We start from the raw sequence: 11865 nt of genomic DNA, 5'->3' as shown, positions 1-11865 counted from the left end.
GCAGCTCTTTCCCACCACATAGCCTCTGAAGGCTCAACACAAATGTACATGCTCTCCCCCCACCCCCACACCCCCACCCTCCCCCGGGATGCTCAGCTCAGGTCCCACCTCTTTGAATGCTCTTACTAATCAGCCTTCAATCTCAGGCCAACTCTGCTCCAGCCCTCCTAGGAAAACACACACAGAGGGTAAAATATTATGGATTCCCTCTGCCAAACAGATCGGAGGGGAGCATATGACGAGAGAGTCCGTGAACAGACACGGTTAAGTGTCCCCCTCCAGGTTAAAGGCTCGGGAAGAGCCCAAACTGGTTTTAGAAGAGGGCTTGCCTTCTCAGACTTTGTTCGGTGTTTTCCAAGCTCCGCAGACAGGCCGCCCCTCCAGGAAATGACTTGCCGATCCAGCTGAGGACGGCAAACAAAACCCAGGGGACACTGGCTGAGGTCAGGCTGCTGCCTAATCCTGGAGTGGAAGCCGGCACAGAGAGCGTGAGGACAGGATGCATGAAGAGCTGGGGGCGGTGGCGTTTGCAGATTCAGTCTGGCCACACAGCATGGGGACAGGGAGGACGTGTACAAAATGACGTTTATTGAATCTATTTTGGAAACAGGCAACATGAAAGGTTTTTGGTTTGTGAGCTCACTCAGAGCTCCGAGTCGTGTTAGCTTCCTGTCATTAGAACTCAGCCACTGGAAGATTCTAGCTTCATCTTCTAAAGGGGCAAAAAAGTGGTTGCAAACGCAGCCATCACTCTTGCCATAGCTCAGATGGCTAAAATGCCCATAAGCATCAACAAAATGGTGTGTGTAGTCTGAAATATTTACAGTACGAGATCAGGCAGGTACATCAAAGGTGAAGTTGTAAACTGGCTAACAGTCATCAGCAAGTAAGTACAGTGGGTCTGGACTGACACTCCCATTCTCATCCTAAGAGCTGACATGTTTAACCGATGACTGCTGTCCTCATCAGGGGCATTTAGTATACGGACAAGGCATTTAAAAGCATATAGATCTTGAACGTTGTAAACTAAAAAGCAAACCCAAGCCTGATTAATTACCTTGCCTGGATCAATAAATACTAGTCCCAAGTGCCAAGTGTACCAGTAAGGACACACACCATCAGTTAAATAAATCATCATGTTGTTACTTACTGACGTTCTATTTGCTAACGCACGTTAGTCAATTTGTGGACTTTATCCAACACATACACAGAGATAATTTTTTGTTTGAAATTCTCAGAAGACCTCCTTTGGACACTTCTCTTCCACCCTCTCTTAGAAGAATAAAAATGAGACAACTTCTTAAAGTTTCCAAATCAGAAGCCATCAAAAAAGCATGACTCTGGTCACGTTCCAGGTCTTCACCCAGGAGGGATGTGCCATCAAGGCTTCGATGTGCTTAGAAGGCCTCTTCCCTGCTGGAAGCTTACACTGTCCTTGTCCTCTCCCAGCCTCCTCCTGCCATATTGGAGGCCAAGCTGGCTCCTGTCTCTGAGATTTCATAAACAGTTTCCAAAGACCAACAGCACACCTAAAAGGTGCCAGAAGGGTTCAGGAGATCCTTCTCGCTTTTCTGGATAACACTGGATGTGTTATCAGTGAGGCCAACAGGCAGACACAAAGAGAAGAACAGGGGTTCTAGGTGGATCAAAAGCCCAGACCTGGGGGAGCAGTGTTAAGGATTCAGCACAATACCAAAGCCTGCTGCCCCAAATAGCATTTTGAGAGCTCAGATGTTAGAAATTCCAGGCACTTCTGGCATTTCTTTAATCACAGGGAATGAACATCTCTCCAAAAGGTCCTGCCCCCATCTCCCTCTATGGTGAAGCATTGAGACATTCCATTTGCTGCCACCCTCTGCTCACGAGGCAAAGTGAGGCTCCCAGCCTCAGTGCTGTCGACTGTGACACTCACAAACACAGGCCGTTCTGGATTCAAGTCCAGTGGCTTCCGGCGCTCAGCAGCTGATAAGCCCTGCCCACCACGGATCCCCTGCGCCCTGAACAACTTCCAGGCTCCTTTCCTAGGGGGGGACACACCCCACTGGAAATGAGCAGTGCAAGATCCTACGTGCAAATATTTGCAAACACTTCCTTTTGAAACGATGCACATTTACAAAATTCAAGTCAAATCCAGGAACAGACTAACTGGTTGGTTATCAGCTGGCCCCTCACCCACAACAGGAAAATGGTCAGTGTCTGAAATGAAAGAGGAATGAAGGCACCAGCTACTCCACCAAGGAGGTTAGTTCCTTGAGCTTGGTGGGGAGGCCTGAGAGGGAAATGCTGAGGCTTTGTCAAAGAGGGGACTTCCCCAGCCCCGTAGCCCTCCTGGGCCAAAAGGCAAAGGTGGCAGGTAGGATCTGGATACGGGTGAGAATGGCCCTCACCCGCGTGAGGGGGGCAACTCTTTCCAGTCATTGTGAAACTAAAATAAGGAAGGTACACTCCCAGAGTCGTGCTTGGTCGGGCTGCTGCCTCCTTCCACTCCCCACAGAATAGGCGGGAAGGACACCCCTCCACTACCTGTTCTCACCTGTGAGCCCCGCATCACAAGAACCTAATGGGGAACTCCAGAGGCCGACGCATCCTCGCTGGCTTTGTGTGTGGCTCAGCCGACCTCCTGCTATCATAACGCCAGAGGGGCCCTGGGCCGCATCATTGGGAACGTCGGACAGTCCACTATCTGGGGGAAAAGCCCAGAGAGGGGGGTCTGGAGTCAGGCAAGCAGAAAGGGAACATTAGGCAGTTGGGTCTGTGTGGCTGCAAAGAGATGGTCACAGCCACAAAAACAGAGAGGTTCACACATGGGATTTCCACTAGGGCACTTGGGCTAGGCCTGACACGGGCAGCGTCACCCGCAGGAAGAGCCCCTTGGTGAGCCCCTGGGGATGGGGCGGTCCTCGTGTTGGTGACCAGGCCGGAGCTGGGAAGTCCCAGAGGCGGGCATTCAGCCGAGGGAAGCACAGTTCAGCTCAGAGTCCCCCTGGCTGCCCCCTGTCACCTCCTCCAGCTCATCAGGGCTGTCGGTGATGTTGGGCTCACTGGAGCACTGTCGGTGGGGTGGGGAGAAGCTGGGCGGCAGGAGCAGGCACTTGTCCTCACCGCCAGGCTCCTCGCCTAAGCCTGAGTGCATCATGGTGGCCATGGCCAGCAGCTGGATATCTGAGTGGGCGTTGGCCACCGTGTGCCTTCGGACGCTGCCACACTTCTCCAGGTAGGCCTCCCCCTCTTGCTCCGTCAGAGGGGTCAGAGCTGTCTCATTCGGCGGCCGGCTGACGGTGGTCATTGGGGAGGCATAGTTCAGGACAGCCACCTTGGGCCGGACCCTGGAGTGACGTCTGGCTGCAAGACAAAAACCAGCAAGGGCGGTAACTGCCAGGGACACAGGGCCAACCGCGCCTACTCATCAATTTGGGGGAAGAGGGAGGTGGTGGCTCCACCTTCAGGAGTAGCTTCAGGCACAGTTCGGCTGGATGCAAGGGAGGAACCAGAAAGGTCTGCCTGCTTCCCTCGCAGCCTTACCTGCGTGCGTCCGACACTGCCCCGCCGACATTCCCACCGTAGTAGGGGTCGCCAAAGGGCTTTCCGGGACAGACTAGCTTCAAGGGGATCTCCCCTCCTTCTCAGCTGCTGCCTGAACTTCACTGCATTTGCCCTAAATCTCCTTTCAACCGGTGTCCTCCAAAGGCCTGGGCACAGGCTGGACCAGCTTCTACAAGAAAACCCCCAGCTCTGTGGAGCAGGAAGTGGCCTCCCCAGTGTCAGCAGATGAAGTGGAAAAGGCCCCAGGAGCTTAAGGTCCAGCTTACCCGAGGGGGCCTCGGCTATTAAGCTAGGGAATGGGACGTCCTCCAAATCATCTTGACCAGGACTACAGCACTCCCCTCCCACCAGGCCACTGGCCCGAGACCTATGTGCTGTTCACGTCCTACTCGCTTCCAACAGCCTCTGGCACCACCAAAGAACGGGCTGGTCTCCACGGATGCCCCGTGGAGCCAGACACACAGAGGAGGGCTGGACGTGAATCATCACCAAACCACTGCTGCTTGAGCTCTCCCCACATTCTAGAAACTACGCTAGGCCTTGACATGCACTCATCTTTTGACTCCTAAAAACTGAGCTTAAGTCATGATAGGTTTATTGGCTCCCACTTTACAGATGAGAAAACGGGACTATCAGAGAGGTGATGACTTACCGACGTGCGCATCGCTAGAACGCGGTACAGCGGGGAGTTAAGGGTGGCCTCCCTGCAGACGCTGCTCTTCCCGGACACCCACACAACACGCACGTAACTACAATAGGCTGAGTACCGCCAGGGAAGGAAGGACAAGCCAAGTGCATGGGCTTCAGAGGCAGGGACAAGTGTATCCATGTGTCAGGGAGGATGTAGCCCGGAGCCGGTCTTCAGAGTAGCAGAGCTCCCAGAAGGGAGGAGTGACAGCATTCTGAGCAGTGGGAACAGCCCGAGCAAGGTGCCGAGACAGGTGCGCCACCGGGCCCCAGCCTGGCCGAACACTGTATGCATGACAGTGGGGATGTGCACAAGCAGGCGGATGGCCCTTGGTCCTGCAGGGGGGCCCCTGAAAGCCAGATGGAACCATCGGTGATCAGACAAGCCCGGGGATACAGCACAGGATGGGGGCTGTGCTCCAGGAAGATGCACCCCGCAGGAGTTATGCAGGGTTGGAGCCTGAGGGCCCAGAAGTGAGGAAAGCCAGGATCACGACAAACCTACATCCCCTCCGTGTCAGGGAGGTCTCCTCCCCACGCTCCTGGAGAGGCAGCCCACCTCTTCTCTCACGTGGGCCCTTCATCTGTATCATGAGTGGGATGAAGGACATTAGCGAGAGACAGGACTGAGAATGGAGGGCTGAGGACCAAGCGGGTTCTGTTCAACCTCTCTCTTTCTACCGGGGCATACTTCTCCCGTCTTTCCAGCCACCCACCCCATTTTCCCATCACGACTTTCCACAGCTCCCACGTCCTTGAGACCCCGAAGGCCCCCCAAAAGCACCCTCTCTCAGCAGGGGAATGCAGCAGGCCGCAATGGAGAAGTGTGACAGGGCTGCTATTCCTGAACAGTGGCAGGATCAGAGGGGAAGACTTAGTCCCTAAAGAGAAAGCAAACAGTGCTGCTCAGAGACTGTCCTTGGGGACACACGGCCCACTCTGCTTTAGTTTACTCTTGGCTCTTCCTGTGGGTCTGGAGGGCCCAGACGCACACTGTTGTCACTTGCGGAGCTCATGCTCCTAGACGGGCATCACAGTGAGATGGGCCATGTCCCCTACAAAGCTCTCCGCGACCCCTGTCATTGGACGGTTCTGCATGTCCTTATATACACATATATGCACAGGCAGCGACAAGAGAATGAAATCTTAAGCCTTAGGTTGGAGTCACCAAGTCTGCTGGCTCTGAGCCCAACAGGAAATCTTTGGCAGGTAACTAATTATTTCTCAAGACCCAAATAATATGTAGAATTTTACTGTGTTCCCATCCACTTTCTCACTGCTGAGTCCCAATCTCCCTTTGAAACACCAAGGCTACTCTCATTATTCCCACTGTTCAGATGAGGAAGACTGAGGCTCAGCCCAACTCTCACAGGCTCTCAACAGCCATGCCCAGACTTTCCCCACTGCATGCTATTGTGTCTCAGGGTTCCACTGCTGCCTGACGCCCCCACACCCCCACCCTCTGATGCCAGGTAATAGAAAACACTGTCCCCTGAGGTGCCAAATACGAGGCTGCTACTGGCTGGGAGAGGCTAGTTCAGCGGCCTTTCTCTTTGGGGAAGAATGAAAAGGAGAGATGAGGTGGCAAAGAGCGACCAAGAAGCAAGGATCCCATTAAAGAACCATCCTTAAAAAAATGCCCCTGAAAACCATCCATTCGTCCCCTGCTATTAGAAACAAGCACCTACGACCGGCAGTTGCAAAGATCCGTGTTGTGGCCCAAACCTTCAACCAGCTGGGCAGGAGACTGGGCTAGACTGTTCGGTGAGCATGTACTACACGCAGATCCAGGAAGGGGAAAGAGCTAGAGCAAAGGCTGGGCTGGGCCCAGGACACAGGGTAGGTTGAGGGCATGGGGGATAGATGGGGGACACACACAGCATCTCTGGAGGAAATGAGGATTGTTGGATCATTTCCAGGGGCCCTACTCCAGTAGAATGAGCCAGGAAGGGTGTTTCAGATGGGTGCCTGGATGTTCTCCGTCTCTCTCCCACATTGTTAGCCAAGAAGCCCAAAGTCCTGGGGGCGGGGGGGGGGGGGTGGCGGTGGTGGTGGGGTTAACAGGCAGAAGAGACAAGAGAGGCCACTTTAGCTGCTGCTGCAAGCTGGAGCCACAGTGAGGGTGGCCAACATGGAGGAAGGTGTCTCCATGACATCTGCCCTCTCCTGCCCCAAACGCTCTGAACTGCAACATGCAAAACACTGTGGTCGCTGCAGGGAGGGAGAAATGTGAATCTGACATGGGGCCCGCCTCAGGGGCCCGAGCCCAGTGCACGTGTGTGTGTGTGTGTGTGTGTGTGTGTGCGCACATGTGCATGTATGTGGTGGGGGGCTGGGTCAATGAGCATCTAGTACGTGCCACATACTGTATCAAAAAAGGAGGTGCCTCACCGACATGGTCATCTTCTGACCATTTTGTAGAAAAGGAACCTGAAGTGAAGATGTGAAATAACTTTGCAGCCAGTCAGTGGTGTAATCCGGATTCAAGCCCAGGCCTCAAGGCAGAGCTCCTGCACGCCCACTGGGAAGCCTACACACAAGTACCTGTTAAAACCAAATCAACAAGTGGGGGCGCCTGGGTGGCTCAGTCGGTTAAGCGTCCGACTTCAGCTCAGGTCATGATCTCACGGTCCGTGAGTTCGAGCCCTGTGTCGGGCTCTGTGCTGTCAGTCCAGAGCCTGGAGCCTGCTTCGGATTCTGTGTCTCCCTCTCTCTCTGCCCCTCCCCCACTCATGCTCTGTCTCTATCAAAAAATGAATAAACGTTAAAAAAAAATAAAACAAACAAACAAAAAAACCCAGGTCAACAAGTATGGAATTGTGGAATCACTGTAGAATCACTGTATCATACACTTGAAACTAATATAACACTGCATGCTAACTCTACTGGAAAAAAAAAAAAAACGAACAAGGTCAACGAATGACAGGGCAGAGGTACAGGCAGGAGCTCTCAGAGGAGTCAGAGGAGGAGAAGTCTTGAAGAGGAGTCATTTCATGGGGCGCCTCGGTGGCGCAGTCGGTTAAGCGTCCGGCTTCAGCCAGGTCACCATCTTGCGGTCCGTGAGTTCGAGCCCCGCGTCAGGCTCTGGGCTGATGGCTCAGAGCCTGGAGCCTGTTTCCGATTCTGTGTCTCCCTCTCTCTCTGCCCCTCCCCCGTTCATGCTCTGTCTCTCTCTGTCCCAAAAATGAATAAACGTTGAAAAAAAAAATTAAAAAAAAAAAAAAAGAAGAGGAGTCATTTCGGATGGGCCTGCTCCAGAGTGACTGACGGATGGAACCCAGACATTCACTCACACACTCACTCACAGCAGACACCTACGCTAGGGCCTGGGGTACAAGAGGAACCACACGTTCCCTGCCCTCGACGAGCTAACAGTCTAAGGGGAAGACTGACAAATCATCAGGCATGACTATGCAGCATGGCAAGGGTCGGGATGTGGTCCGGGGAGAGGCACATACAATTTCTCATCTGGAGGCATTCCAAGGGGGCCAGGCTGCCTCTAGCTGGGGACCGTATCATAGCAGGTAGAAGCTCTGCCTGGGCCCTGCCCTGAGACAGGGTGGCATCTTCCTTCTCTGTGCTCAGCTCTCTGCAGCTCAGAGACATCAAGTAATTGACTCTAGGCCACACAGCCAAAGAGCAGCCCTTGTGGTTTCTGAGGCCCCGCTCCTTCTGGCCTTGCCTCTCTCCTTATGGCTGTTCCCTGCTGATGACTCACCGGAGAGGCCTAGGACTCTTCCTTCTGCCTGCTGGGTGGAGTGTTTTGGTTCCCAAGACTGGGTGTGGGCAGAGTGGAGACCACAGGGGCCGCTGGGCTCTGCCGAGTCCCCCGGGGGGCAGACAGCGTTTCCTCGATAAGCTCCCACCAGACTCCAGAGTCAACCTCAGACAAGCACGTCAGCTGCGGCCCCAGTGGGGTCAGACCACAGGCCAGGCTGGAGCTGAGACAGCTACCCACACTGTTGTTGCCTATCATCTTCCCGGCCTTCTCATTTGTACCAGGGAAAGTCAGGCCTTGCCACTCAGAGAAGAAAATCTCCCTTTAAGAGGCTGATTAAGCTGTGGTCACCCCTCGGGGGCTGAAATGGGTCCTTCCCTTGCAACGGTAGCCTTCGAGCTGGGAGAGGAGCCGTGTCCTGCCACCTGGGCAGGCACCCACCTCCAGACCTCCTCCTCCTCCTCTTCCTGCCTTTCACACGGGGTGGGGCAAGGGGAGCCTTTCTGCCTTCATCACTCCCCAGGCGCCCCACTGAGCTCTGGCATTCATCCCCCTACACCGGAGCCAGCAATGGCAGTTCCTTTCAAACCCCAGAGAAGCAAAGCCTGGATGAGGCGGTCCTCGGGCCCTTTGTGGGGGACTCCGTTCCCAGGCCTTTGATCTCCCAGGCTCGAAGGAGTGGCCGCCATAATGCGGGTATTGTGCCCTCTGCACGCCAAGCCCATTGTGGACGTCCCTCTCCAGGCCCAGGCACCTGAAAGCCCATGAATGCCTACTTGTCACGAGGAGAAGTTACGGGGTCTTGAGGAAAAGGGCCCTCCCCCGGAGACACAATGGAGGAAGATCTGTGGGAGGCCAGGGCTTTTGTGTGAGAGAAACACAGCACTGCTGAGTGTTCTGAGTGTTTGCTGGGGGGCCCGGGAGGCAGCCAGGGCAGCAGCTTGGAGACTTCGGGAACTAGAAAGGTAGAATGTGGGCCTGGCCTCTGACAAAACAGTTTTGTTTTTGTTTTTGTTTAAATATTTTACTCCTCACCTCCACCTCCCCACAGCTCTGGAAAAGGGACTGCTTTGGAGGAGAGCCACATTATGCACACAGTTGCTCCCACGAGCCTCAGAGTCCTCTCTCTCTCTCTGCCAAGCCTCGTATATCAGGGGGTGAGGCTCGCTCCTCACACCCATCGGCCTGGCTGACAGGAAGAGAGCCTTCCCCAGAATCCCCGTGGGGTCAAGCGTGCCTGGACAGGCGCGTGCAATGAGGGGCGCCCCCTGGAGAAACCGCTTTTCTGTCTCTGGTCATCTACTCCACGCAGCCCTGGGGAGGTCTCTTCCGGAGTCTGAGACTGAGGCAACCACAGCACTCCCCCACCCCTCAGCGGGCTGTGCAAAGAGGACTAGTGCCTGGTCAGCACCTGAAACATGACAGGCATTTTGATAAGTGGTGGCTTTTGAGATGAGCACTCCAGCTGCCCTCGACCGCTCCTCACCCCTGGATGCCCCCCCTCCCCTTCCCCTTCCCCGCCCCACCTTTGCTCCCCTCACCACCACCCCCGCCCCTGTCCCAGCGGACCACGGCAAAGCCCTCCTGTGGCTTCACACTTCAGTTGGTGGTCTGCACGCTCCTCTCCTTCAGGCAGGATAAACGTCATGGTCTCCATGTTTTACTGAGGGGAAGACTGAGGCACAGAGAATCCTCACTTTATCTGGCAAAGGGGTGTCCTCAACAGGGAAGAGATCCATTGTAGCCATGTCAACTTTTTAGTATCCAGAGGTTTGGGGTGAAATGTCTGGCCCCGGAGCCCTGAGGAGCTAAGGAATGAGGGGGATGGATCACCTCCTCAGCTGTCCCTCAGGAAAATCACAATGACCTTCTAGAAACTGACAGGGGCGGGGGGAGGCTGGAGCATGTAGGATAACTGGTAAAGTGCAAACAACCTGGGGCTTTCAAATCCCAGCTCCAACAGCCAAGTGACCTGAACCCTCAGCTGTAAAATGGGAACAATGGTGCCCACTCTGCGGTATGGTCTCCAGCCCACCCAGCATAATGCCCAGGATGTAGTCTGTGGCCTGTGCCTTCCCTGGCCACCAGCCACTTTGCAACTCTGAACGGTATTTTGGTTTTTCAAATGCTCCAGCCCCTCCCCCCGCCCCCGCCCCTACCCCGTTCACCACTCTCCCTACCCCAAAGGCCTCCCAAAGATCTTTCCCTCTCCCTGGGATAGCTCAGCAAACAGCGAAGGGAGACTACCTCAAATCCATCCTACAGGACTCAGCACAGGTACCACTTCCTTTGGGGAGCCTCCCCTGGTTCCCCCAGTCCAGGTGAAGTGCCCCTGCCCTGGGCCCTGTGGCCAATGTGCTTCCCCCATTCAGAGAACTTGTTCATTAGTGAGTCATGATGTACGGTCTGCGACCTCCTCACTGGACCGTGTGCACCACAGGGCAGAGATGGGTCGGTTTGACTCATGGATATACCTGCAGCACCTCCTAAGGTACCAGGGGTAAGGTTTCAGTATACATTTGCTAAAATAATCATGATCAAACAATCCATAAGAGTCATTTTCTTCCCCTTCTTGTCCCTCCTGAGACAATGCCCCACACAAGGATTGTCCTTGGTATAAAAACAAAAAAAAAAAAACAAAAAAACAAAAAAACCTCAGGCCTTTGCTTTATACTTTGACAAAAGAATGTATTATCCTGACTGGGAAGCCAAAGGTGTCCCCTCTTGGAGTAAGTACTCCCAGAGCAAACTTCCAAATCTGTCCCTGTTCCTGGCTCTAGGCCCAGCCAATGGCAAAGTCCCCGACGTGGCCCAGCTCACCTGATGGTGTCCTGACATCTACCCGGATCCTCCCGTCCCAAAGTGGGTGAGCCGGCAAGCCAGTGGGCTGAGCTGAAGTAAGAAGGTGGGCTCCAGGGAGGGCATAGCAACATGGCGCCCCGCTCACGGCCAGGGAGGCAGGGGACGGTTTGCCCTCAGCCGCCATTGCTACTCTGGCTCGTGCCAGCCCCTGGGCGGAATGAGTGAGTGAGCAAGGGTGGAAGAGAGGGCGGGGGAAGGACTGGGCAGGCCGGCTGGGCCAGCACCCCAGATGTGCGGTGGCTGTGGCTAAGCTGGTGTCTCCAGAGAAAACACACGAAGGGGCCAGGAAGACTGGCAGCCAGCCCTGCTTTGCTTGCAGTAGTGAGGCCCAGGAAGGGGTAGGAGCCAGGCTGGAGGCTGTTCCTCTGCCCTTTTCTTTGACGCTCGGCTGCAATTCCATTAAAGCAAGGAGAGGAGGCAAAAGATTCCCAGTTCAGGGAATCGCTTTTCACCTCTGCAGCTCTGTATGGGCGCCAGTGAGCCCCGCCTTGGGGTGCAACTGCCTGTCGTCCATCCACTAAGTATGTTTTGAGTGCCTACTATCGCCAACCACCATTAAAGTCACTGGGGATAGAAAAATTCCTGCCTTTGGGGGACTTTCATTTCAAAGAGTGACAGGAATGTGTCTTATGATAAGCCTGTTACACGGCTATTTCCCCATCTGGACCGTGGTTTCACAGAGAGAATGAACAGATCCCGTTCACCTCGAGATTCTCCAGGGGGCCGAATGCAGAGCCTGACGCTAATGCTAGCCTTACAGCCACCAACAGGATTTGTCCCCCAGTCCAGGAGCCCCTTTCCTTGGCATGTGGGCCCTGGCAGTACCTACAGACAAGGAGGGGGTGACAGCAGCTCAATTTCATCTGTCCCTGGCCGCACATAGAATGAGTTGGCTTCACATTTCAAGCTGCTTTCAAGGGAAAATCCGTCACGGGTGGTTTCTGCACTCGAGTGTGTGGGGCGTGTAATAAGGCATAGTTTCTGGTGATCAGATACAGGAAAAGTATTGCAGGCCCACAGAGAAGATCAAAGCCACTGATCAAAGATGCGGATCA

The 11865-nt window shown here is 54.5% G+C and overlaps 1 protein-coding gene across 6 annotated transcripts in view; it reads right to left on the bottom strand.

Moving 5' to 3' along the window:
- Nucleotides 1–567: 567 nt before the first annotated feature.
- The window catches only part of PRR5L (proline rich 5 like), a 74989-nt gene continuing 63691 nt past the window's right edge, over nucleotides 568–11865 (bottom strand). For 4 of the 6 annotated variants that reach the window (XM_045484996.1, XM_045484994.1, XM_045484993.1 and 1 more), the window contains one exon: nucleotides 568–3342. In XM_045484996.1, the coding sequence (XP_045340952.1) occupies nucleotides 2948–3342 (395 nt within the window). In that variant the 3' untranslated portion in view covers nucleotides 568–2947. Of the gene's footprint in view, nucleotides 3343–7461; nucleotides 9360–11865 lie in introns of those variants that run through there. The other 2 variants (XM_045484999.1, XM_045484998.1) reach the window with 2 other exon arrangements.

This window comes from Leopardus geoffroyi, chromosome D1 (assembly GCF_018350155.1).
Source record: "Leopardus geoffroyi isolate Oge1 chromosome D1, O.geoffroyi_Oge1_pat1.0, whole genome shotgun sequence".
Taxonomy (NCBI): domain Eukaryota; kingdom Metazoa; phylum Chordata; class Mammalia; order Carnivora; family Felidae; genus Leopardus; species Leopardus geoffroyi.
The sequence above is the reverse complement of the archived record's forward strand: the minus strand, read 5'-3'. Positions and strand labels throughout refer to the sequence as shown.